The sequence below is a fragment of the Haemorhous mexicanus genome, chromosome 23 (genome assembly GCF_027477595.1).
Source record: "Haemorhous mexicanus isolate bHaeMex1 chromosome 23, bHaeMex1.pri, whole genome shotgun sequence".
Lineage (NCBI taxonomy): Eukaryota > Metazoa > Chordata > Aves > Passeriformes > Fringillidae > Haemorhous > Haemorhous mexicanus.
In genome coordinates this window covers 5,159,718-5,183,677 of record NC_082363.1, presented here as the reverse complement: position 1 = coordinate 5,183,677, position 23,960 = coordinate 5,159,718, and the positions used below count along the sequence as shown (strand labels likewise).

General features: G+C 47.4%; 1 protein-coding gene across 3 annotated transcripts in view; it reads left to right on the top strand.

Annotated features, from left to right (window-relative positions):
* Positions 1–23,960, top strand: part of PRDM16 (PR/SET domain 16) — a 320,553-nt gene that overhangs the window by 245,716 nt on the left and 50,877 nt on the right. For all 3 annotated transcript variants that reach the window (XM_059866706.1, XM_059866707.1, XM_059866705.1), the window contains exon 4: positions 21,248–21,382. In XM_059866706.1, the coding sequence (XP_059722689.1) occupies positions 21,248–21,382 (135 nt within the window). The remainder of the gene's footprint in view (positions 1–21,247; positions 21,383–23,960) is intronic.

Genomic DNA, 23,960 nt, shown 5'->3' with positions numbered 1-23,960 from the left:
CAAAGTGGGCATTGGGCACAACTTGGACTCAATGACCTTAGAGGGCTTTTCCAGCCTCAGTGATCCTGGGATTCTGTGATTTTCCCTCTTTAAAAGACATGTTCCTGTTTCCAGCTCTGTGTCCCTTTCTCACCTATTTGCTGAGTGTCTCTCACCCTCCCCAGGAGACAGGGGATGTCCTGTGCCCTCTGTGCTGTCTGTGCCCTCTCTGCTGCAGCCCTGTTTCCACAACTCCATTATTAGTTTTGTCCAGCCTACAGGAAAAAGTGATGCTGTAGCTGGCATCCCAGCGTTAGGTCATATTAAAACCATCTGTAACAAATCTTTATTTGCAGTTACTTTGGAGTTCAGATTTCAGCTTCTACTCCACCTGTCATCAGTGTTTATCCTCATAAACTTTCACAGCTTCTTTTATTCTGGTTCTTTTTTTTTTCCTCTTCTGAGAGACCTTTTCAGGGTTTTTGGCACTCTTCCGCCTACTTTGCCTGGCAGAATTTCACTCCCCTTGATTTAGAAAAGATGCAGGCTTCATGTATCTACAGGATCTTCAGAACAGAATATTTTTAATTCGATTTCCAAGAAAAAGCAATCCTGTTGCTCGTTATGATTTCAATAAAAAATAGGAAAATAAAATCTGTGGGGGAGTTGTCTGCAAACTCGCAGCAGAAGGGTTTGTTTTTTTAATATGGATAAATGACTCTATTTATGCTCTAAGTAACTGCATAAGGAGGATTCTAACAAATTTTAGAGGTGGATTCATTCAGATATATTTAGTTTGAAGGTGAAGATGATGAAGATCACAAGCCTTGGTGGGCTCAGTGCAGATGGGCTGGATGGGACACGACAGGGTGGTGCTCAGGCAGTAAAAAGGATGGGAATGAGGGGTGGTTGCACAGCCTGGCTAGAATTCCACTTACCTTTGATTTATCACAATAAAACCATGAATAAGGAGAATTTTTTGACACCCAGAGTGGTGAGTGCCAGACAGGGCTCCCCAGAGAGGTACCAGGATGAAAATACAGGAGTTGGGTTTAAACCCATTTAAACTTTCCTCTGTTACAGTGTCAGCGCCAATATCAGTTCAGAAGTTCTGTCCTTTTGCTGGTGCTGTTGACCAAGTTGGGGTTGATCTGTGGGCAGCTCACCTTGCAGAAGGTTCTTCCTGGCTCTGTATCCTACAAGGCATCACCACCTCAGAGGTGTTGTCTTCCTGCCAAATATCCAAACACAGCTTAGTTAGAGGCCAGAGTGGCTCTGGGGCTTTGATTTCAGTGTTTTGCTCAAGGGAGGCAGCTAGTTCCTGCCTTTGGTGCTGTGTAGGCTTGAGGCTGCTGGGGAAGCTTTGCCACATCAAACAGGCCCCAGCACTGGAGCAGCAGATGAAGAATCCAATCAGAATTAGCAACTCCAAGAGTTTGTTAATTAGGAGGTTTGCTTTCATGACTACTTGGTCTGGATAAACCTTCATGGGTTGGGCTCATACAAAGGTTTTAAACACCTTTTCCCCCCTAATTTATGGGGTTTAATAATCCTTTCTGCTCTTCCAAGCAGACATTTTTAGCTATCAATCATTTCTGACTGTGCTGATTGCTGTGGTGAGCAGAGCTGGACATGCCAAAGCAAACAGAGATTTCTACTGTATTAGAAGTCACAATTTCAATCATTCTCTCCAAAGTGTGCTCTCCACTCCATTATCTCTGTTGCTGTTTCCAGTGGGGTCTGGGGAACACTTCATATGCACATGTTTTCCCTCAGAGCTCCCAGAGCTGCCCAGAGGAGAAAAGCTTGTCACAAACATTCCTGCAGCAAAGAGTGGCACAAACTCCAGGAAAATGGGACATTCTTTGGCCCTTGGGGCTTTTCCCACATTCTCAATATTCTTGCAAACAGCCCATGAATCAGGTGATTGATTTGGGGATCATACAAGATCAGATGAAATGGATGAACCCTTGGAAAAGAAAGCAAAACAGAAGTCACTTATTCCAGAGAAAATTGCCCTGGGAATGGCTGATGGTCGCAGGCTTTGGGGTTACTGTGGCACACAATTGTGTGAATAATTTGTCACAGTGACAAGCTGCAGCCAGAGGGAGAGGATAGAGCTCTGGGTCCTCCTGGACTGGGTCTGCCAGTGCCTGGAGCTTGTGTCCTCCCCTGGCCTTTCCTCCTTAATCCCTCATCATGGCCAGGCAGAGAACACAAGAATCTTGAGGTGATGTTCAAGTGTTCCAGGATTCCAACCCCTCATAGCTTTCCACATTGAGATGTATTTCATTTCCTCATGCATTGATCTTTCCATTATTTTTTGTGACGCTTTCCACCTCTTATCCCACAAATTAATTTTCAAAACACTCAGAATGCCCAAATTCAGTTGGTTCAGGCTCACCTCTTCTTTTTAAATGATTGACAAAGCAGTGCCTCATCCTCAGGCCAAAACAGAAACATAGTTTGGTTGGGTTTGCAGTTGAACTTGCTGCAGAGAAGGCTGAAATCCCTCTGTGTAGAACATGGGGGGAATTGAAGGATGTGCATAAGTGTAAAAACTGCAAACCTGAGCAGTTCTGGGTGCTGGTTAAAGTGGCTGCCCTTGGTGGTGCAGATTTTTGATCCCTTCATGAGCTTCAGCCCCACAATGTCCCAGTTTGGATTTTGGTCTCCCAGAGGAGTCACACATGCACTGCTGACAAGACAGAAGAAAACCCACCAAATGCCTAAAATGTTTAGAATGCAAATGAGGCTGGATTTCTGGAAAGTATTTGAGAGTCTATCAAGTCCCTGAGTAGTTTTGTTGAGCTGTGACATTCAAAGGAACGTGGCAGAACAAGACAGCTTCCCAGGAAAGGTATTGACTCACGAGCCTGAAATTTCCAGCTCTGTTTTCAAGTCAAGCAAAATATGAACAGGCATATTTTGGGTGTTTAAAGCAGAGCTCTAGAGCTTCTCCTGTCACCACTCCATCTGTGCTGGCTTTCTTTTGATGTGTAAGTAAATACATGCCTATATTCCGTGTATATATAAAATAATCGCCGCTGTCTGTCCTTTGCCATTTGTTTTGTTGTTTAACGATTGTGTTTGGGGTGGGAGCAGGGGAGGCAGGGAGGGGGGGAGCTGCAGCAGCCATAAAGTGGACAGAAAACAAGCTTCATCTTTGTAGCTCCGAAGAGTGCATTATGGATGTTTTTAATCTCTTTGACCTTGTGGCAGGGAAGGAGGGAAGTGGAGAAATTGTGACAAACACCAGCGCTTTAATGCCAGGTTTGTTACTGCCTGGAGTGCCCTAAGGGTTAATGTAACAGTTTTAAGTCCTTCAATCACACCCACCCCCAACTACAGAACACTTCCAAATAATCCCTTTATAATAGACCCTTTTCCACAGATTGTATCTAACCCATGCATTAATGGGGCCCATTGGTGTCAAGCGTTTCAACAAATCCAGGCCAGCCCCGGCTCTGGGAGCCCCTCTTCCCCCACAGACCTTAATGATCTTTTGCCCCTCTGACTTGGCTCCCCTGCTGCAGGGACAAAATTAAACTACTGCGGATGGCAAAATAGTTATTTGCTGCCCAGGCAATTACATCCTTCCAAAAGTCTCCATCGCGGAAGGCCAGATGGACTTTATAGAAACCAGACCCAGTTTTAATTATCATAGTCCTGTCAGAAATGAGTGAAATTCTGAATGACCGCATGAAACGAACCAAAAGCCTTGCACATGGATTTTTTCCTCAATAAAATTTTATGGCTTCTTAAAGAAACAGCATTCATATATTTTATGGGGCCTAATCATTCACTAATGCCTATATTAGTGCACCTGTGGCACTCGGCCCCATGGAAATTACAGCACAGGGCTCAGCCCCCTTCTCTTGTGTTCTCTTGTGTTATTGCAAAGCCCTTGTCCAAAAGGCTCCAGGGATAAGCTGGGCTCATTTTCTTCAACTAGGAGTCATTCTAATAAGGTAAAGAGATTTATGGACCCTTATCTATTGAAATTTTGGTGTCACTGTGTGGGCAAGGCTTGTATGAATAAAATTACCCTTCCTAATATATTATTTTTTAAATGTATCCCTGGGCACGTGCTGAAGGGGTTGGATGTGTTGTGTTGGATTCCTCTGCTGATTCAGTGAGAGAAGGAATTTCCATTGAATATTTTCCCCCTCAAATAGCAGCACTTGCAGAGTAAGCGCTGAGAGCAGTTTGCAGCTATTTCCAAAGGCCACTAGGTAACAACTTGATGTTACCCATCTGCTCACTGCTGCACACAAACCCTTCCGTTTCCAGTTCACATCCCGCTCAGGCCACTGCAGGACCTCCAGCTGTTTGTCTGGGTGTTTGTCTGACCTGTGTTTACAGACAGAAGCTCTGTGACCTTTGTTGGTCATTGTCCCTCTTGCCTGTTAAAGTCTCAGTGTCTGAACTGAATGTCTTTACACCCCATCCCTCAGTCTCCTCAAGGTGTGACAACTCCAGTGATCCCAGTTTCCAGACCCTCCTTCCCTTCTCGAGTTTCTCCCTCTTCCCTGGTGAGCACTGCCCCATCAGCTGCCCTTCCAACGCTTTCCATGTGAAAGTGCCTCCCTCTCCTGAGGGCTCGGGTCCCTTTGTGTCCCCCGACAGGACGTAATTTCACAGAGGAGTTCAAATCCGGCATTTAAGCATTTCCCTGTACAGGGGGCAGGTTATGACAGACCTCCCCCAGCACAGCCTTTGTGCACCGGGCGCCGGAGCCACATCCCCGTGCAGCCACCGAGCCTCAGGTGAGCGTTTGTGTCCTGCCTTTTCCTCCTCTACACATCCCTGCCAGCCTCGGGGGCTGCTGAGGTCATTGTCACCAGCCCCAGGGCACGTCTGGGGGCAAAGAGTGCTCTGCTGGGACATTCCCAGCTGCACGGGGCAGGATGCGGGAAGGTGTGACAGGGAAGGGCAGGGCAGGTGTGACAGGGCAGGATGAGGGAAGGTATGACGGGGAAGGGAAGGTGGGACAGGGAAGGGCAGGGCAGGATGTGATGTGGAGGGACGGTGACACTCAGGAACGCGTCTCCTCCGGCTGGGAAAGTCAAAATTCGCTAATGAGGTCCCGTCCAGCGCCGTGCTGACAGCCCGGGACACGCTGGGTGTGTTTCTGCAGCGGCGCTGGAGCGAAGTCAGCCCCTCTCCCGAAGCTTTCTCATTACTTCATGCACTTGGCAGCCGCTCACGGGCTGGACGAGAAATAAGAACTGATGTAGAAACATGGAAAAGAGCGTTTAGCATTTCCAAACATTCTTCCCGGGGAGATGGCAGGAGGGGAGGAGGCGCTGCGCTGGCCCCGTGGTTTCTGTTCTGAGGCGCTATCAGATGTGGGCAGAGATGCCGGGGAGGAGGAGGAGGGCAGGGGGAGGATGAGGAGGATAGGAAAGAGAATGAGGAGGAAAAGGGAGGAGGATGAGGAGAGCAAGGGAGGATGAAGAGGAAAAGGAGGAGGATGAGGAGGGCAGGGGGGAGAGGAGGAGGGCAGGGGGTGGATGGGGAGAGTAAGGGGGAGGAGAAGGAGGAACAGGGAGGAGTATGAAGAGGGCAGGAGGAGGATGAGGAGGGCAGGGGCAAAGATGAGGAGGACAAGGGAAAGGATGAGGAGAACAAAGGAGGATGAGGAGGAAAAGGAAGAGGATGAGGAGGAAAAGGGGGAGGAGGAGGAGGGCAGGGGAGGACATAAGGACGACAAAGGGGAGGATGAGGAGGATAGGGGGAGGATGAGGAGGACAGGGGGACATAAGGACGACAAAGGGGAGGATGAAGTGGAAAAGGGGGAGGATGAAGAGGAAAAGGGGGAGGATGAGGAGGGCAGGGGCTCCGTGGTCCCTCCCCGCCGGGCGGCTCCGGCCCCGCGCCGGGCTCAGCCCTGTCCTGGCGCTGCCCCGCAGATACAAAGTGTGCTTGTATTGAGTGTATCGGCTCCAAAAGGGGCTAGTAGTAAACTGAGAATATTTGGATAAACTCGCCGGCCCTCAGGACTAGAAAAGGACTTTTGTTCACCTAAAGAAAAAGACTGTTCCATTTCCATAGGATGGCTGGATCCTGTCCAGTAAAAACTGAGCTTGAAGTATAAAAAATGATCAGGAGTGTCAAACGAAGGATCTTTTACTTGAGGTCAGATATTTATTTTTATTTATTAGCGTGTGAGATCTCCATCTCTGGCCGGGCTTTGGGCTGAGGCAGCGTCTCTCTCGCAGGAGCATCGTCCCACAAAGAGCGCGTTGTGCCGGGGGCAGGGGCGCTCCGGGGCCATCCCGGTGCTCTGGGTTTTCCTGCCCTGTTCTCTGCCTCCCTGGGACGGGGACAGGGTGAAACTCTTCCCTTCAGCCCCTCTTTCGGTGTCTGCTGTTAAACACAGAGCGAGGCCCGGGCTGGCACAGCCAGGTGTGTTTTGTGCACACCTGAGTGTCGCCGGCTGCGATGTTTGTTCCTCTGCAAAGCGGTTTGCCAGCATTTCTGTGGCATTTACAGGCAGACTCATCTTTTGGCTCCTGAAACAGGCAGGGAAAGCTCTGCTCCTGTTCACTGCTGCCCCAGTCCAGAGTGGCTGTGCTGGTGCTGGGCACCACGAGGCAGAGTGGGACAGGGCACAGCTTGGTCCTGCCTCTGCCTAATTTTGGGAAGTTAATGCCGGCTCGGGGGTGCAGGGAGGGAGCACTCTGGGGCAGCAGAGGCAGATTTGTTAATCAGAGCAGGGGAAAAGTGAGTGAGAGAGCTGGAGTGGTCTGAACTCAGCCCCAGGTGCAGCCAATGGATTTTTAAGTCAGGAACTTTTTTTATCCAATTCTCCAGCATGAAATGTCAAAGACATATTTGGTGCAAATATTTCCCTAGGATTTATTTTTATCTAATCACTTATGAAACTTTTACTGACTCTAAAGACCAGATTTTCTCAGCACCCGTAAACCACGTTTTCCTTCCTTAATGAAACCATTTTTCCTCCATGAGGTTTTGTTCACACTCTGACTACATCAATATAAATATATCTCTGCAGTGTAATTAATAAAAGCAGGCAGCTCCAGGGAGAAAGCAGATGTGTCATATCATCTTTGTGGACTCAGCTATTGTACAGTTCTTCCAGAAAAAGTGAAGGTTCACCCCCAATTAAAATGTTATGTGGTTTATGTATGTTCCCATTTAATTTGGTATAATTGAATTTATGTTCATCCTCAGAGAACTCCCAGGTCTGCCAGATACAGGCAGGAATCATTTACACCATGGATTGCTTTAAAAGCTGCAGGATTAGAGCACAAGAAACTGTTTGGGCAGCATTTCAAGGCTTGGGCAGTTGCTTCAACTTTTGTGTGAGTTTCTGTGAAGGGAACGGAGACAATAATATCCTCACCACGTTTGTTTGTTTTGGGTGCTGAAGCACTGCTTAAAAATGTGATAATTTCTACTTAGCATTATATTAAATGCTTTTTAGTAGGGCTGAGAGGGTTTTAAATCTTGTGTTCTATAATTGAGGATTTTAAACTTCAAAATAAGAAGAAATCTATCAGAAAAAAAAGTTTCCATCTGTTAATGAGGAAGTCTTTGAGATCATTATCAGGTGAACCTTCTAAATACCTCAAGTCTGATTTTTTTTCCAAGAGTATTTGTGTTTAAGAGAAAAAACCATCCTCCCATTTATTGTAACTGAGAGTTGACTGAGAAAATAATCCTAGATTGGTTTGGCTTGGAAGAGACCTTAAAGATCAGAGTGCCCCAGAAAGAAGGAGGATTCCCTTTTCCTGCCAAGGGAATCCTGGTGTATAAAGGAGGAGGATTCCCTTTTCCTGCCCAGGGAATCCTGATGTATAAAGGAGGAGGGTTCCCTTTTCCTGCCCAGGGAATCCTGGTGTGTAAAGGAGGAGGATTCCTTTTTCCTGCCCAGGGAATCCTGGTGTATAAAGGAGGAGGATTCCCTTTTCCTGCCCAGGGAATCCTGGTGTATAAAGGAGGAGGATTCCCTTTTCCTGCCCAAGGAATCCTGATATATAAAGGAAGAGGATTCCCTTTTCCTGCCCAGGGAATCCTGATGTGTAAAGGAAGTATTTGTCATCCTCAGCTCCACCTTTGGGTGGAAGTCTGGCTTTCTGAGAGGTGAGAAATCAGCTCCAAAGGCAGATGCTGGTATATTTTTCATCCTTCCCATCTGGCTTCAAAACAACCCAACTTAAAAGGAGCAGAGATCTTCTCCTGCCAGGTCAGGATGTGGAGCAGGGAGGGAAGGGAGCTGCTGGGTGCTGTCCCTCAGCCTGGGCACAGGTGTCTGTAGAAGATAAGGAACTCTGAGTGGAGGTTATCAGCATTTCCCTAACTCAAACCTGCCCTGCTGGGGCAGTGTGAGCTGTCTGCAGTGTCAGATCAGCTTTGTTTTGCGCCCTGCTGTCAGAGAGCCAGATGTGCTGGCATTGCCTCAGTAAAACATCCTGAGCAGAGGCATCGGGGTCCCCCTCACTCCACAGCTCTCCTGTGGCTCCATCTCGACACCACCACCCTGCTCAGCTGTCTTTTGACCCAGAGATTGGATCAGATCTGAGCTGGAGATTTTGAAATGTTGTTTCTCAGCAAATTCAAAGGGCAGATTTATCATCAGCATCAATTCCCTGGGATGGATCATTTCATAAGTAGGTGAATTGGCTTGGGGTAAAGTTCACCCCAGTGGCACTTGGGACTGTGCAGTTTTACCCTTGTACTTCCTTATGGCTGAGATTTCAGCTCTTTTGGTGATGTCAGACAAGATGCTGCTTTGCTTTCAGCTGCAGAGGGGGGCAGAGCTGCAGGGAGAAATCGTTTAATCAGTCCCTCCTTGTCATAATTTGCAAAGAAGGAACAAGGTTTGGCTTGAAGGTTTGTGAACCTCTCATGGATGTCTCATCATCCAACCAGCAGAAAATTATTGGTTCAGAGATTTTGGTGGAAAATGAGCACCCTAGAATTTCTTTACAAGTGTGACTCACGGTGTTGGAGGGGGAAATAACCACATTCACAGCATAAATCTGAGGGCAGAACACTTTGCACATTTACTTTGTGTATCTGTGAGTGAGACTGTTGCTAAACCCACAGGCAGCTGTCGGGCTGCTGTGGGGGGGACTCCCCTTCTGTAAAAGTCTTTCATATCTTTAGGTGACAACTGACTCCAAAACCTTCTTTTCTCACGTAGAAGAAAACCTGAGGCAAAATGTCCACCCTGGTGTCCCCAGTTCTGACTTCAGTGATGCTCACATTGAAGACAAACTGCGTGTTATGCTTACACATTGAAGAATTTCTTGCTCAAGATTTAGATCATGTGAATAATCTTCATGTCCCTCAGGAGGCAGACCAACCCTAAAGCAGATTTTCTGGGAGCAGTTTTCCTGGAAGTGCCCTGAAAATCTGCTTCTCTGGCCTTGCTCTCACTCTTCAGCCAATATCCAAAGGCAAAAGGTTTGGGATAAGCCTGGATGCTTTAAAAACCCACAGCAAAGAGGAAATTTTAACTGAGGAACAGCTCCCTCCGCCCAGGTCCTTGCTGTGCTTCCAGCAGCCCAAGGCAAGGGGAGCAGATGGAGGTTGGTGCTCTGAGCCTTGGGTTGTGCCTCTCCTGCCCTGCACCCCCAAATTCCCTCACAGCTCTTCCTTCATGCTGGGAAGGCCTCTTGCTCTCATTTTTGATGAGAGCACACCCTGAGCACCCCAAATTCCCTCACAGCCCTTTTTTTTTTTGTGCTGGGAAGGCCTCTAACTTTTAATTTTGGTGGGAGCCCACCCTGAGCACCCCCAAATTCCCTCACAGCAATGGCCAGCCCTTCCTTTGTGCTCTGAAGGCCTTTTGCTCTCATTTTTGGTGACAGCACACCCTAAGCACCCCCAAATTCCATCACAGCCTTTTTTTTTTTTTTGTGCTGGGAAGGCCTCTAACTCTCAATTTTGGTGGGAGCAAACACTGAGCACCCCCAAATTTTCTCACAGTTCTTCCTTCATGCTGGGAAGGCCTCTTGCTCTCACTTTTGGTGGAAGCCCACCCTGAGCATCCCCAAATTCCCTCACAGCTTTTCCTTTGTGCTGGGAAGGCCTCTAACTCTCAATTTTGGTGAGCGCACACCCTGAGCACCCCCAATTTCCCTCACACCCCTTTTTTTGTGCTGGGAAGGCCTCTTGCTCTCATTTTTGGTGACAGCACACCCTGAGCACCCCCAAATTCCCTCACAGCAATGGCCAGCCCTTCCTTTGTGCTCTGAAGGCCTTTTGCTCTCATTTTTGATGGGAGCACACCCTGAGCGCCCCCAGATTCCCTCACAGCCCTTCCTTCCTGCTGGGAAGGCCTCTTGCTGTCACTCTTGGTGACATTTCTAAGACAAACCAGCTCTCCTGCAGGATGTAGGGCCCTGGTGGGACTCTGGGCCAGGCCCACAGGCCTCGTTTAGCACCTTCTCTGGGCCATGTTTTCAGTAAATATCCCTCTAAGGAGATCACACATCTCAGCTCTCTGCGGGGTGAGCAGCACCTTGAGAGAGAAAATCTGCCCCGGGGCTGCTTTGTTTCCTGAGCTCCTCAAAGAGAGGGCTGCTGGTTTTGAAGGTTTTGAACCTCGAATATCCTCTGGTTCTCTTTCTCAGTGCCAGCCCAGCTCGAACTGATCTATTTCACACCTTCTGAAGGGCAGGAGAGCAGCTGCTGCTGATAACAAAGATTAGGAGGACGGGGCTTCCCCGTCCCAGCGTGGCCCTCTGGGGGGGTTTCCTGTGTCAGGGGCACGGCTGTGCTCGTGGGGGAAGGCACAGCCCTGCTCGGGCTGCTTTTTGGTGGGGTTTTTTTCCTCCTTTTCTTTTTTTCTAGTGGGTTTGTTTGGTTTGGTTGGTTTGGTTTTTTGGGGGGTTTGTTTTTTGTTTGGTTTTTTGTTGGTTTTTGGGTTTGTTTATCTCTGTTGTGAAAGTGTCAGGTCACAGTTAAACCCTGGGAATACGTAGCCTTTGGGCCTGTAAATTCGAGGCTTTTTTTCTTTTGGTGGGGTGGTGTTTGGGGTTTTTTTGGTTGTTTTTTTTTTTTGTTTGGTTTTTTGTTGTTGTTGTTATTGTTTGGTTTTGTGTTTGGTTTTGTGTATCTCTGTTGTGAAAGTGTCAGGTCATGGTTAAACCCTGGGAATACGTAGCCTTTGGGCCTGTAAATTCAAGGCTTTTTGGGGGATGTGGGGTGGGGTTTTTTGGGGGGGTTTAGAAGTTTTTGTTTGTTTTTTTGGTTTTGTTTTTGGTTTCTTTGTTTATCTCTGTTCTGAAAGTGTGAGGTCATGGTTAAACCTTGGGAATACGTAGTCTTTCAGCCTATAAATTCAAGGAGTTTTTGTTGTCGTTTTGGGGGAAATTGTTTGGGGTTTTTTTGTTTTGGTTTTGGTTTTGTCTTTATTTTTTGTAAGTCTCTCTTCTGAAAGTGTCATGTCATGATTAAACCTTGGGAATACGAAGCCTTTGGGCCTGTAAACTCAAGACTTTTAAAGCCAGTGGGAGGAGAGGTGTTTCTGGATTGCTGAGTTGTTGTTATCCATGTTGATGGGGAAAGTAAGGAGAGATAATCATCTTCTCTTAACCTCCTAAAATTAGTGCTAGAAGAGTGTGATACCTGTGTGTCTTGGGGCTTGCCTTGCCACTCTGAACCACACCTCTGGCAGGTTTTTGATGGTGATTCCCTTATTTTCGTGGCTGTGTGGTGGTAGCAGTCAGTCCTTGTTTAAACAGCACCTAAAGCAGGTGCAGAAGCTCTGGGAGAAGACACAAGTGAGACCAACACAGTGGTTGTCATTGCACAGCTGCAACTGGCACCAGTCACACGTGGAATGAAAGTCACATCCTTCCCAGCCTCTTCAGACATTCAACACCTTGAAGTGAAGTTCCCTTCACTTCTGATTCCCTGTAGTTTTCATTCCTGGCAGAAAGTTTGACTTGTGCTGTGCTGAGGTGTCCAAACATGGCCCAACCACCAGAAGCAGGCTGCAGGGTAACTCCAGGTATCAAGCTTTAAGAACAGCACTCTCAGGTTTCAGGAGTGAAACACTCAGATGTGTCCATCAAATACACCTCAGGGCATGGCCTACCTTATCTGTGTCCCCTCTTACTTGAACTTGGGCCATATACCCCCAAATCTGTTAATGAATTGAAAATGGGTGCTATTTCAAGACCCTTAGCTCTCTGAATTCATACACATTCAACAATAAGTGTTGTTGGAGTTTGTTTCATATGTTATTAACAATCTTGTGTAATCCCAGAGCCTCTGCAGGGGGAGGCAGTGGGTTTGCCAGGGCTCTTGGGTGACAGTCTGGGTTCTTCTCAAGGAAGGGGCTCAGAGGAGACCATAAGACAATGTCATTTCATGGGGTCTTCTCCTGCTGGGACCACCAGTGGCCTTTTCCAGGCTGACGCTTTGGAGCTGATACCAGCACCAGGAATGGGCAGTTGAAGGCTCTGCTGCTTTTTTGGCCAGAGTGTGAAATGCAGCAGATGGGTTTGGCACCAAGTGCTGCCCATAAATCACCCTGGAGAGGCCTCCACGCTCGTGGTGTTCCACAGCTCCGTTCCCAAAACGTTACTAAAACCAAGCTGGAGTAACAAAAAATTGTTTAAAGCAAGCAGGAGCTCCCTCTGTCAGTCCTGATCCAGTGGAACTGCCAGGATGCACCTCAAGAAGCTGATCAGAATTTATTTTTAAGGTTGGCTGTGTTTTCCTTACAGCAGAAGAACCTTTTGGGTCTGGATAAGGGAAGCAGCTGTGCCTCAGTGCTAAGAGGACTCTTGGACAAATTACCATCAGAAAATGTTCCCATCTTCATACAATAAAGTTCTGTTCAGCTTCTGTGCCCGCTCCCTTCTGCCAGGAGAGCTGCCCTGCTCTTCCTCCCCCCAGGCTAATTGGCACCCGGTCATTAGGGAGCCATTTTAGCCCACATCTTCCTTTGGAAATAGCAGCAGAGGAATCAGACCCTAAAGCCTTTTGGATCACCACAAAAGCTCTGGGATACAAGTGATTTTTGTCTGTTTTAACCCCTGGGAACAGCCCTGGGAGCTCAGCACTGCTGCACCTCCTGCTGCTTCTCCCTCTCCCCAAAGCAGTGAAATGTCCTGAGATTCTCCTGCCTGTGGTAGCCTCTGTCTTTTTTTTTTTTTTTTTAATCAGAGGAAGATTTCTCCCAAGTTCCCATTTTTTCCTCATCTATTTAGAACTTTACAATTACAATTCTTTAGGAACAAGCCAAAATGCTGTAGGATACAAAAATGGGATGTCCTGAACCCTTTCGGCATGGAGGAAAACATCAAAGTTTTTGTGTGTGTATATTACAAAGAACTGGAAATCCCTTCCTTGCCTCGTGTGTACAATATCTGAGGCAGCCCTGGGATCTGATTCGAGGACAGTTTTTTATGGTTTACAGTTTAATTTAAATCAGTGTGGTATGAATTACGTTAGTGCTGAGAAATGAGCTTTTGTTGAGATAAATGCCTGCCATCAGCTTGGAAGTTGTCTTCTGTTTTGACATCTTTACTCGGTGTTTTTCTGCGTGGTGATGAGATCTTGCTGTGCAAGGGGAGCTGATTGCCCTCAGAGAGGAGGAAAACTGGGGAGAGAAACAAGGGGGATTGGGTTCCTGCATCAGCAGGAATCAGCATTGGCAGCATCTTCTGTGGCATCCTGGCTCATTCAGGGAATCTTCTGGGCAGCAAAACTGCATCTCCAAAATGGGAATAGAAGGAATTATAGGTACAGGGGAGCAAAAGCAGAGCCAGGGTGGATTTTTCTTAAGATTTCTTAATTTCTCCTCTGTGCCCCATTGCTCTGTCATGTATCCATGGTGTCTCTCTGCTGTGGAGAGCAGGAGGTGCTTTCCTGGAGATGGTATTTAATGGGTGTAAATGTAAATTTAATGTAAATGGTGCCCTGGATGATTCTTTGTGCTGTTGGTTCTTCCTGAGGCTTTGTGCATAGGGTCAGGTCCCATGTTCCTTCAGCTGGAGCGAATCTACAGTGCCTGAAGGACACAGCAGTGCCACTGCAGCTTTTGCCAGCCCTTTATATCCTGATGCAGAGCAGACATTCGGGAAGTACTCACAGTGCTGGTGTGCAAGAGAAGAGCAGTTAATAGTGGGCAGCCCTTCAAAAGGCTCTGCTGGATTCAAACACTCTCCAGAAACCCAGCCTTGCTTCCCAAGCTCCTGTGAGCCATCCAGGCTCCTCTGCTTGGAAGCTGGACAGGGACTTTTGGGAGAAAACAGCCTTCTTTCATGTGATTCCTCATGTGCTTTAGATGTGGTGGGGGAAAAAGAATGAGAAGGTTATTTCTTGTGACAGAAATACGTCCCAGGACCAGCCTTCCTTGGGATGGTTTTCCTCCAGACCCTTCGTGAAGCCAGAGGATGCAGCAGCCCAGCAGCAGCTCAGAAACGCACACGCCAGTGGAAAATTCCCACTCCAGATGTGTGGCTTGGGTGGGAGTGGAAGCTCAAAACCATCTAGCTTTTTAAAAACCTGTCTTGGTCTCTGTCTCATCAGCTAGAGCAGCACTCTGCCCCCCATGAGCCCCTTCCAGGCTTGGCAGTGTCACCAAACTCAACCCTGTCACCAAAGCCAGCAATGTCTCCAGGCTTGGCAGTGTCACCAAACTCAACCCTGTCACCAAAGCCAGCAATGTCTCCAGGCTTGGCAGTGTCACCAAACTCAACCCTGTCACCAAAGCCAGCAATGTCTCCAGCCTTGGCAGTGTCACCTGGCTCCACAGTGCCATTGGGCTCAGCTGCCTCTGCCTGGCATCACCAATCCCACTGCCCCCGTGCAATCCAGCTGAGTTTCCTCATGTTCCTGGTTCCCAGCTCTTGGCCGAGTTTGGAAGGAGCAGGAACATGATTGTTTGACAGGAGGAGAGCCATAAAGATTTGTTTTGCTCCCCTCTGAGCATTCAGAGTGTTTGGGTACACTGAGGTTTTGTCACAGAGCTGGTGGGTCCTGTGCTGTGCTGCTGGAAAGCCACTGGGAGGTTTGGGGGCTGCTGGTTCCTCAAACCACTACAAACTCTGCCCAAACTCTTCAGTGGCTTCAGACCAGCTGAGCATCAACAATTTTTCTCATTTGGTTATCCAAGGGTCTGCAGAGGGGATGGGATGGGGGTGGTGAGGAGAATTCCTGAGGACAGGATCCTGCTCACAGAGCCAGGAGATGAACTGGGCTCTGTGATCCTGCAGTCCTTAGAGCTTGCACTGCCCATGTCCCAGGGGGTCACGCTGAGGATGGAGGTGTGACCATCACACAGAGGGTGGTGGTGAGAGCCCTGCAGCCTCTTCCCTCTTCATCTGGTGGGTTTGGAGCTAGGAGCTGCTGCCAGGACCTTCCATTTGCACAAGAAGTTTACTGTCCATCACTCAAAGTAGCTGTCCCTGAGAACACTCCAAGCTTTTCCTGTGGCCCTGAGCAGACAAGTTGGGTTTGGCTCAGCTGCTCTTCCCAGTGCTGTGACCTGTTTTCGTCTGACACGTTTCTCATTAACTCTTTGTCAAATCACCAGGAAGCCTGCTTAATTGCAGGCAGAGTGCTGAATTTATGAGTTCATCTAGGCTTCATGTCTACACACTGACAGAGGTGTTTCTCTGGATGAAGTCTTTTTCTCTTCATTTCGTGGCAAGAATGGACTTTCTGTTTCAGTTACTTCTGAAAGTCATAAATTGCAGCAGTCCCTCCCTTCCCTTTATTTAAAAGAAACACAACAAAACTTCATGGCAACAGTTTATTGCTCTAAATCAGCTCGTGGGTCATTAAAGCAAAAAAAGGGAGGGAAAAAAAAAAAAGGAAAAAAAATCTCCAACTCCTGCCAAATAAAATGTGCACATCAGCCAAGCTGTCAGAGGCAGATTCTGTGACCATGGGATGAGAAGGTTTATTACACTCCGGGCTTCTGGGGAGGGATGTTATAGCAACAGGACGCTGGGTCAGTGATGGCAAACTCCTGGTTGCTCCGTTTCTCCATGCACACTAGGAATCCATTAAGCCAACTGACGACAGATCCGCAGGCATTCCAGCCCCCCGGCACACCTCTGCCGGGGCCAAACCTTGGACTCTGCCCATTAAAATGTGAAAGAAACAACCCAACAGAGAGCCCACAAATTAGAGGGGCAGGAAACCTCAAATGATGTGCAAAAAAAATTGTAAACGTTCGAGAGGATTTTTCCATAACTTCTGCCCCATAACTCAGCATTTCTGATGTTAATAAATTATGGAGCGGAGCCTCTGCGAGATCAAGGAGCTTTTTGGATCCAAACCCCGAGCACTGCTCAGCAGACACAGATGAAGCTGCAAAGTGAGCCCTGGAACATGACAACAATTTCCTTTTGGCTGGCTGGGGATGGATCTGAAGCACAGGCACAGCCAGAGCTCTGGCTCTGCGTCCCAAATCCGTGTCTCTGCAGAGGGCCAGTCAAAGCCCTGTAATCCCAGGGAACGTGAAGGTGCATTTGTTTGGAGGGGATAGACTGGAGAGGAGGAGGCTGGAGGATTTCAGAGCAAGGAGAGCTCTGTGAAAACTCCACGAGACAAAATCATGGCACTGTTACTGGCAGGGAAGGGAAGGGGAATTGGGAATTCTTAGATGAGCTGTTGGATTTGAAGACAAAAGTGCTGGGAGGTGCCGTGGGTTAATAAATAAAGACTGAACTCACCATCTGCAGCAGAAGGAGAAAAGATGAACTGAAGTTTTGGCGTGTTCAGTGATGAAAAAAGGAGCGGGGAGAAATCCTGGTGGGGTGGGAGGGATGAAATGGAAGAGCGGCCAGAGGAAGTGCTCTCACAATAATTAACTTTCTGAGTGTGTCTGCAGGCTGCAGGCCAGATGAAAGTCTGCTTTTCCAGCACATCTCCAGGGCAGGGGCTGTCCCAGACTGCTGGGGTTTAACATGGGGACAAAGAAAAAGGGACAAATCTTGTTCCTGCAGGGAGCCCAGCTCCATGGGGCAAGGATGCTCAGAGCCAAAGGGATTAAAGACGTGAAATGCACTTCCCAAAATTGAGTGGAATAGCAGCACATGATGGTTATAGACTTGCAAAACCAGCACCAATTACTAACTATAAACTGATTTTATTTTGTTTTCTCCTCTCCCGTCTCTTCCCACCTTTTTTTTCACCTCTCTTTTCCCTCTGACAACTTCTTTTAATGTCTAAGCCAAATTACTCTCAGGAGAGACATCTCCACTGATACAGAGCCAGCCTGAGCAGAGAGCACAGGCAGAAATTCCATGTCAGCTCCACCAAGTCAGACTCCTGCTAATAATTACACTGCATTTTCTGATGGGTTTTTCCTTCCTGTGGCATCTCTGGGGTTTTTTGCTGTTGGTGCTAAATATCTGATATCAACCTTTACCTGTCCAGGAAAACAGGTGTGGATGGTTTTGGGATTAAAGCTGCTGCTGAACCCTGGACAGGGAGGGACTTAGTTCTGGTTTTACCTGTGAATAAACAGATTTCATAGAGCTGGAGATGCCTGTTGGGGTAAGTGCATCCCCAGGTGGGTGGTGTGGGGAGCTGAGCCTTCCAGGAGTGGAGTGAATCTGGGATCTTTAATTTGCCCATTCCCAAAACTTTTTGCCTCCATTTTCCTTCTCCACCTGTCCTAGCGCATGGGATATCCCTTGGTTCTTCAAAAGAACAGGGAAAAACCAATGTTCCATGAACATCCCAGGAGCATTTTCAAACTGGAATACTTTCTTTTTATTTTTTAGGTTTTTTTCTTTTTACTTACTGAAAAAGACTTGTAAACAGTTGGTTTTCAGAATTTCGCCAGAGGAAATTTCTGATTTCCTTCTGGTCTGAACTGGAAGAAGATGTGGTAAAAGGTTTCAGTTTGTTTTTTCCGGAGTTTTCTCATGTTGGGGGTGGCAGGGGGAAGAGATACTTAAAATATTACTCTGTGTGTGAACATTTGACAGAAGAAAGAACAGATACTGCAGATAGTGCTGGGTGACTGCTGCAGTGTTGTTAAGCTGTGAAATAACTTTGATAGCGACCATCAGTGAGCGTGTGAACCTGATCTTTAATTAGAGGTGTTGGCCACAGAGGGCTGAGCTGGCCCAGGGGCTGCCCTGCCTCTGGCACTGGTCCTGCAGCACTCTGAACCAGCTGATCCCCCCATTTAGTCCATTTTCAGAGGGTCCTGCTGGGTGCCAGCAGAGGGATTCACCCCACTCTTGGAAGGCTCAGCTCCTCGCAGCCACCCACCTGGGGATGCTCTTATCCAAACAGGCTTCTCCAGCTCTATGAAATTTGTTTATTCACAGTTAAAACCAGAACTAAGTCCCTCCCTGTCCAGGACTCAGCAGCAGCTTTAATCCCAAACCATCCACACCTGTTTTCCTGGGCAGGTAAAGGTTGACATCAGATGAGGGGTGGCTGGGTGCTGTCCCTGTTTTGGCCTTTGGCCCATGGTGCCAGGCTCTGTGTGTGGAGGGCAGTGAGGGTGTGTGAGAACAGCAGCTCAGGTTCTCAGGCTCTCACAGCACCTCTTTCTCTCTCATTTTGATCTGTCAGATTTCACACCCCCAGCTTGGGTTTTAATGCCCCCACGCAGATAAAACCACAGAGTTTCAGGTGATTTCGAGCTACAGCAGAGCCTCCTCCAGAGGCACAGCTGGTGAGCAGGACCCTGCAAAACGAATTTGAGCTGAATTTTCCTTTCTCCAGTCATAGCTGAGATGCAGACAATACAAAAAAAAAACAATTTTCTGAAAGCTTCAAAACCATTTTTATTATAGCATGCATGCTTTTCATACATTCTTAAAAAACTGCTAAGTCTACACTTTGCTCATTGGTCAGGAAAGACAAACACAGTGCTGATTGGAAGAGGCAGTTGCAGGTTTCTCTTATTTATCCTTCTTTATTTCTTGATTTCTATGTCAACAACCTTGTTAGAAAATTCTTTCAGGAGTAAACATGGATCATCTCACCAAATTTCTCACTGGTTCACAGAAGTCCCTGTAGAACCTCTTCCACATTCCCTGAGCTCTCTGCCCAGGGCAGGAGGTTGGAACTAAATGATCCTTAAGGTCCCTTCCATCCTAAGCCACTCAGTGGCCCTAAATGTCCTCTCAAACAATTCTAGAAGATGAAAGGGACCATCTGTAAGATACAGCTGTGAAATTAAAGGTCTTATTTATGTGTCCTGGATTTGCCATCTTGTGTTCCCAGGGCCACTGGATGTCACCAATTGCTGGCACTGGGAGGTTTGTGGGCTGCTGGCTCCTCAAACCACCACAAACTCTACCCAAACTCTTCAGTGGCTTCAGACCAGCTGAGCATCAATGATTTGTTTCATTTGGTTTTCCAGAGTGTTTCTCTGGAAGCTGCTGTCTCTTGGTGTCTGGGTGTGTCCCCACTCGAGGGGCTGGATTGGCTGGGCTGCTCAATTTGAGGTCAAAAAAGCCAAGAGAAACTCTTTCTTCCACCAGCATTAGGCAGCCTCAGTGTCCCTGTAGCTCCCTGAGATAAAACAGAAGTTATTGATATTTTAGCTTGAGTGAACTCAGTAATGGTTGAGCCACATTAAGAACAAATTTTATTGTTGTTTTTTTTTTTTTTGGTTGGTTAGTTGGGGTTTTTTTGGGTTTTGTTGGTTTTTTTGGGTTTTTTTTAACAAAACTTCCAAACAACACAGAATTGGCTTCCTATGCCATCAATGCCCACCTCAGACCTTTGATGCTGCCAGGAGATGACCAAGGGTGTCTGGAAAGTTCCAGGCTCTAGCTAGGGATGAGTGAATGACCCTGAGTGTTCCTAGGCAGGGGATGAAGAAACTGAGCACAGCCAGGTTTTTTCTCCTACCAGATCAGTCCCAGTGCAGCATTTCAGTGACTCCCAGCGCCATGCTCTGGTTAGGAAGGAAGAAGCCCAGCACTAATGGTGGGATTTTCCCTCATCCCTTTTCAGCCATGGAGCTGGAGAAGGAAGGGTTGGTGGTGGGGATGGAGAGCAGGAAATGTCTGCTGGGACAGTGCAGGGAGCTGGGAGCTGTCCTGGTGCTTCTGCCAGGTCCTGGTCCTCCCAGGAGTCCAAAACTTGGAGCCAGAGCCTGAACTGGACCTGCCCCTCTGAGGTTTCTCAGTCCAGCCTTAGCCTCAACTTGTTGCTGTCATTGCTGAGCTTTAATTTTTCCTCTCCTTTGATTTCCCTCCTTTTTTTTTTTCCTGTGTCTTGAAATAGATGGGAAAATATAATCGTGTCCCACGAGATTCTGAGAGAATTAATTGCTAGTAAAAGCATGTTAAGAGCTTTTGATGACTGAAGTAATTTGCACTGACACAGGGGCTGGATGGGGTAGAGGGAAATGTGAATCTCAGGAAAAAAGGAGTTTCTGGAGCAGGGAGGCCCATTTAGGAGCAGAGCAGAGCCTTGCTATGCTGGGACTCAAAGGGCTTCTCCTTGTTTTCAGGGTGTGCTGTGTCATTTTCACAATGTGCCTTTTTGAGTGGATTGCAAACTGGATCATGCCAAGGTTGTTCTGGAGTGCTGAGCATCTCCTCTGGTTCTCTCACCAAACTCCACTGCCTTAAGAGAGGAAGAGTCTCTTCCTGCCAAACCAGTGACTTTCTTTGGACTGCAACCCCTTCATTAACCCTTTCCCCCCCCCCCCCCCCCCCCCCCCCCACCTGGACTTTAAATATCTGAGGGGGTTTTATGTTGAAGGATTCCTCTTTTTCACAGCAGCCAACTTGTATCTCACCTTCAGCCACAAAGATGTGGCCGGTGAATTTCTCAGGCTGTACCCAGATAAATGAAAGTAGCGCATTGGGTAAAGGGATTTTTAAAATAGAACCTCACAGCTCTGTGACCCGGTTTGAGAGCTTATTGAAAGGTTTGTAATTAAAAATAATCCTGCATGAAAGGATGAAACTGATGATGTGAAGAATGAGCAGTTAAGGACCTTGTCATTAAAATCAGTGTGGTTTGGAGGAGTTCCCTGCTTTGGTTACCTGAGCTGTGGTTCCAGAGCTGTTTTCCAGAATATTTGTACTCCTGAACCTTTTACTCATGGACCACTCTGAGCCGTGTCCTTGGAGGTTCTGCCAGCCAGCACCTTCAGATAATGGCTGAGAGCTGATTTTATCCTTGTCACCAGTCCCTTTATCTATTACATCCATCCCCTACCTGTCTCCTTTCTATTTCTTGTTGGGAGTTGTGCCCTGCAAACCCTATTCCTCCCCCTCTCCCCTCCGTGGCTGCCATGTGTGCCCAGCTGACCCCTTTCCTGTCGGTTCTCCCGCAGATTCCCGATGCCCTGGGCACTGAGAAGTTCTGCGGGGACGGCGGCCAGGGCGGGGCTGGGAACTGGCTGAAGTACATCCGAGCGTGCTGCTCCTGCGACGAGCAGAACCTGGCTGTGTGCCACATCAACGAGCAGGTAACCACCCCCCCCGGGGCTGCTGGGCTCCCCTGGCACCCAGCACGGGCTGGGGGGCTCGGCCAGGGCTGCTGGGCAGTGCCAGCATCCAGGGGACGTGACCGAGGGATGGATCAGCCCTGGGGTGAGCAAAAACCTCCAGATTTATGGGCCAGTCCCTGACCTGGGATCCTGTCCCTAATTCAGGATCCTGTCCCTGGCTCAGGATACAGGCCCTGATTTATGATCCAGTCCCTGACTCAGGATCCTGTCCCTAATTCAGGATCCTGTCCCTAATTCAGGATCCAGTCCCTGACTCGGGATCCAGTGCCTGGCTTGTGAGCTAGACCCTGATTCAGGATCCTTTTGCTGAGATTTGTGTCCCTGACTTGTGATCTAGCCCTTGACTCAGGATCCAGACCCTGACTTGTGATCCTGTGCCTGACTTGTGATCCTGTGCCTGACTTGTGATCCAGTGCCTCACTCAGGATCAAGTCCCTGATTCAGGATCCAGTCCCTGACTCAGGATCCTGTCCCTGACTGGTGATCTAGTCCCTGATTCAGGATCCAGTCCCTGATCCATGAGCCAGACCCTGACTCAGGATCCTGTCCCTGACTGGTGATCTAGTCCCTGATTCAGGATCCAGTCCCTGATCCATGATCCAGACCCTGGCTCAGGATCCTTCTGTTCTTCTTTAGTCCTGTAACCCAGAAACAGTCCCAGGAATGCACAGAGAATTTTCCTGCATTCTTAGTGAAGTAATTGACAGCAAGATCTGGACCACTCAATTACATCCCCCCACTCCCTCCCCATCAACAGATTAAAATATATTTAAAATGTATTTATTTCTCTATCAAGAAAGAGGTTAATTGAGATGTTTCATTCACGACTTTTCAATTACAAAGCAAATTTTCACATACAGAATAACATTAGCCAGTTTTCCTTGTATTTATTAGTGCTGGAGAGGTATTTGAAAAGAAGATCCTTGATTGTTGGAGATAATTGTGATTCTGAAGGGGGACTGGAAAAAATGCTAAATAGATGATATCCTTCACTAAAAGGGAAATGTTTTATTTTTTGCTGTTGCTACTCCTGCCTTGAGAAGGAAAATATCTGAGCAGATCAAGTCTGAAATACTAAACAGAATCTACATAATAATATATTTATGATATATAGTAATTATCTTCATGGCCAGCTCATTGCCATGAATATAATTAGTATATATTGATAATAATCAGGGTGACAGCTGCTGCTTTTAGTTGGGGTGCAGATATTGGGTGGGAAAAGGAGTAACAGGAGATAGAAAAAAAATCAGGTCTGTGTTTAATCAGCCAATGTGAGGTGTGTGTGCAATGCAGAGATTTTGGGTGTATTTTGTAGAGATTTGGTAACTCCAGTCAGGATTCCCAATACCTCAGAAAGTGACTTAAAAAGAGGAAATCAGCAACGTGGCTGGGTAGAAACAAAGAGGAGGCAATTCCAAAGGAGGAAAACAAAGGAACAAAAGCAAAATGTGCAGCCCTGTCCTGGCTGGACATGCCCCAGGCCAAATTTTCCCTGCCCAGAGCTGGACACACGGACAGAGGGAGCAGGAGGGACAGATCCTCAGTGGGCTGCCTGTGGAGTGAGTTAGTGGTGAGACAAGGACACAAAGAACCTTTTCTCAGGCTGGTTTTGAGTTTTTGAGCCCCTCTGCTGCTCTGATGTGTCTGTGGGTGGGTTTTTGATTTTGGGTGAACACAGCAGCTGCTTCCTCCCCTTTTAATGCTCTTTTCCCCCTGAAGTACAAACATATGGAAGCTCAGATAAATAAAAATCCCTGCAGCAGAGAAATAGGGCTGGTTCTTAGGAAGGGCCCTGATTAATGAGGTAATTCTGGGATGGACTTCTCCCTCTCACTGTGCTCCATCTCCATCCCTTGCTGTGGCTCTGGGAATGTTAAACCTCCCTCCTAGGCTCTGTCTGCTCCAGAACTCCTTTTCTCAGTGGAAAGGTGAGGTGGTGCTGGGCTCTGAGAAAGAAAAACCCCAGATTGTGGTTGTTGTGGTTCTGCAGGGACGATATTTTGGTGATTGTACCAAATTATTCTGTTTTAGCAGCAAAATTAGACGGCCAGAGCCTGATTTCTGCTGCCCCAAGTTCACATCCACAGCAGATCCCTGTATCCACCCAGGCTGGAACAGGATTCCTCTGGGTTATTTCCACTTTCCCTTTTGCTTGTTTGTTTATTTGGTTTTTGTTTGTTTTGGTTGTTAGGTTTTTTTGGGAGTGTTGGGTTTCTTGAGGGTTTTTTTGTTTGTTTGTTTGCTATTTTTTCTTTCCTTTTATTTTTTTTTTTCAACACCCCGTGCCCAGAATAATTTTGATAAAAATCAAGAGAAGGAGTGTTCTCAGTACCACCAAACCCTCCTTATCCTGTTAACTATTTAGTGTCAAACAAAGCTGGTAATTTGGAGAGCTGCCTATGCTGTGGTGGGAAGTGCAAAATGATCAAGTGTGGAACTTTTCAATAAACAAACAGAATTGATTTGTGATTGTAAATCTTCTGCTGGATTAGTGAATCTGAGCTTTTTCAGTGCTCGACAAATAAAAAAGGCT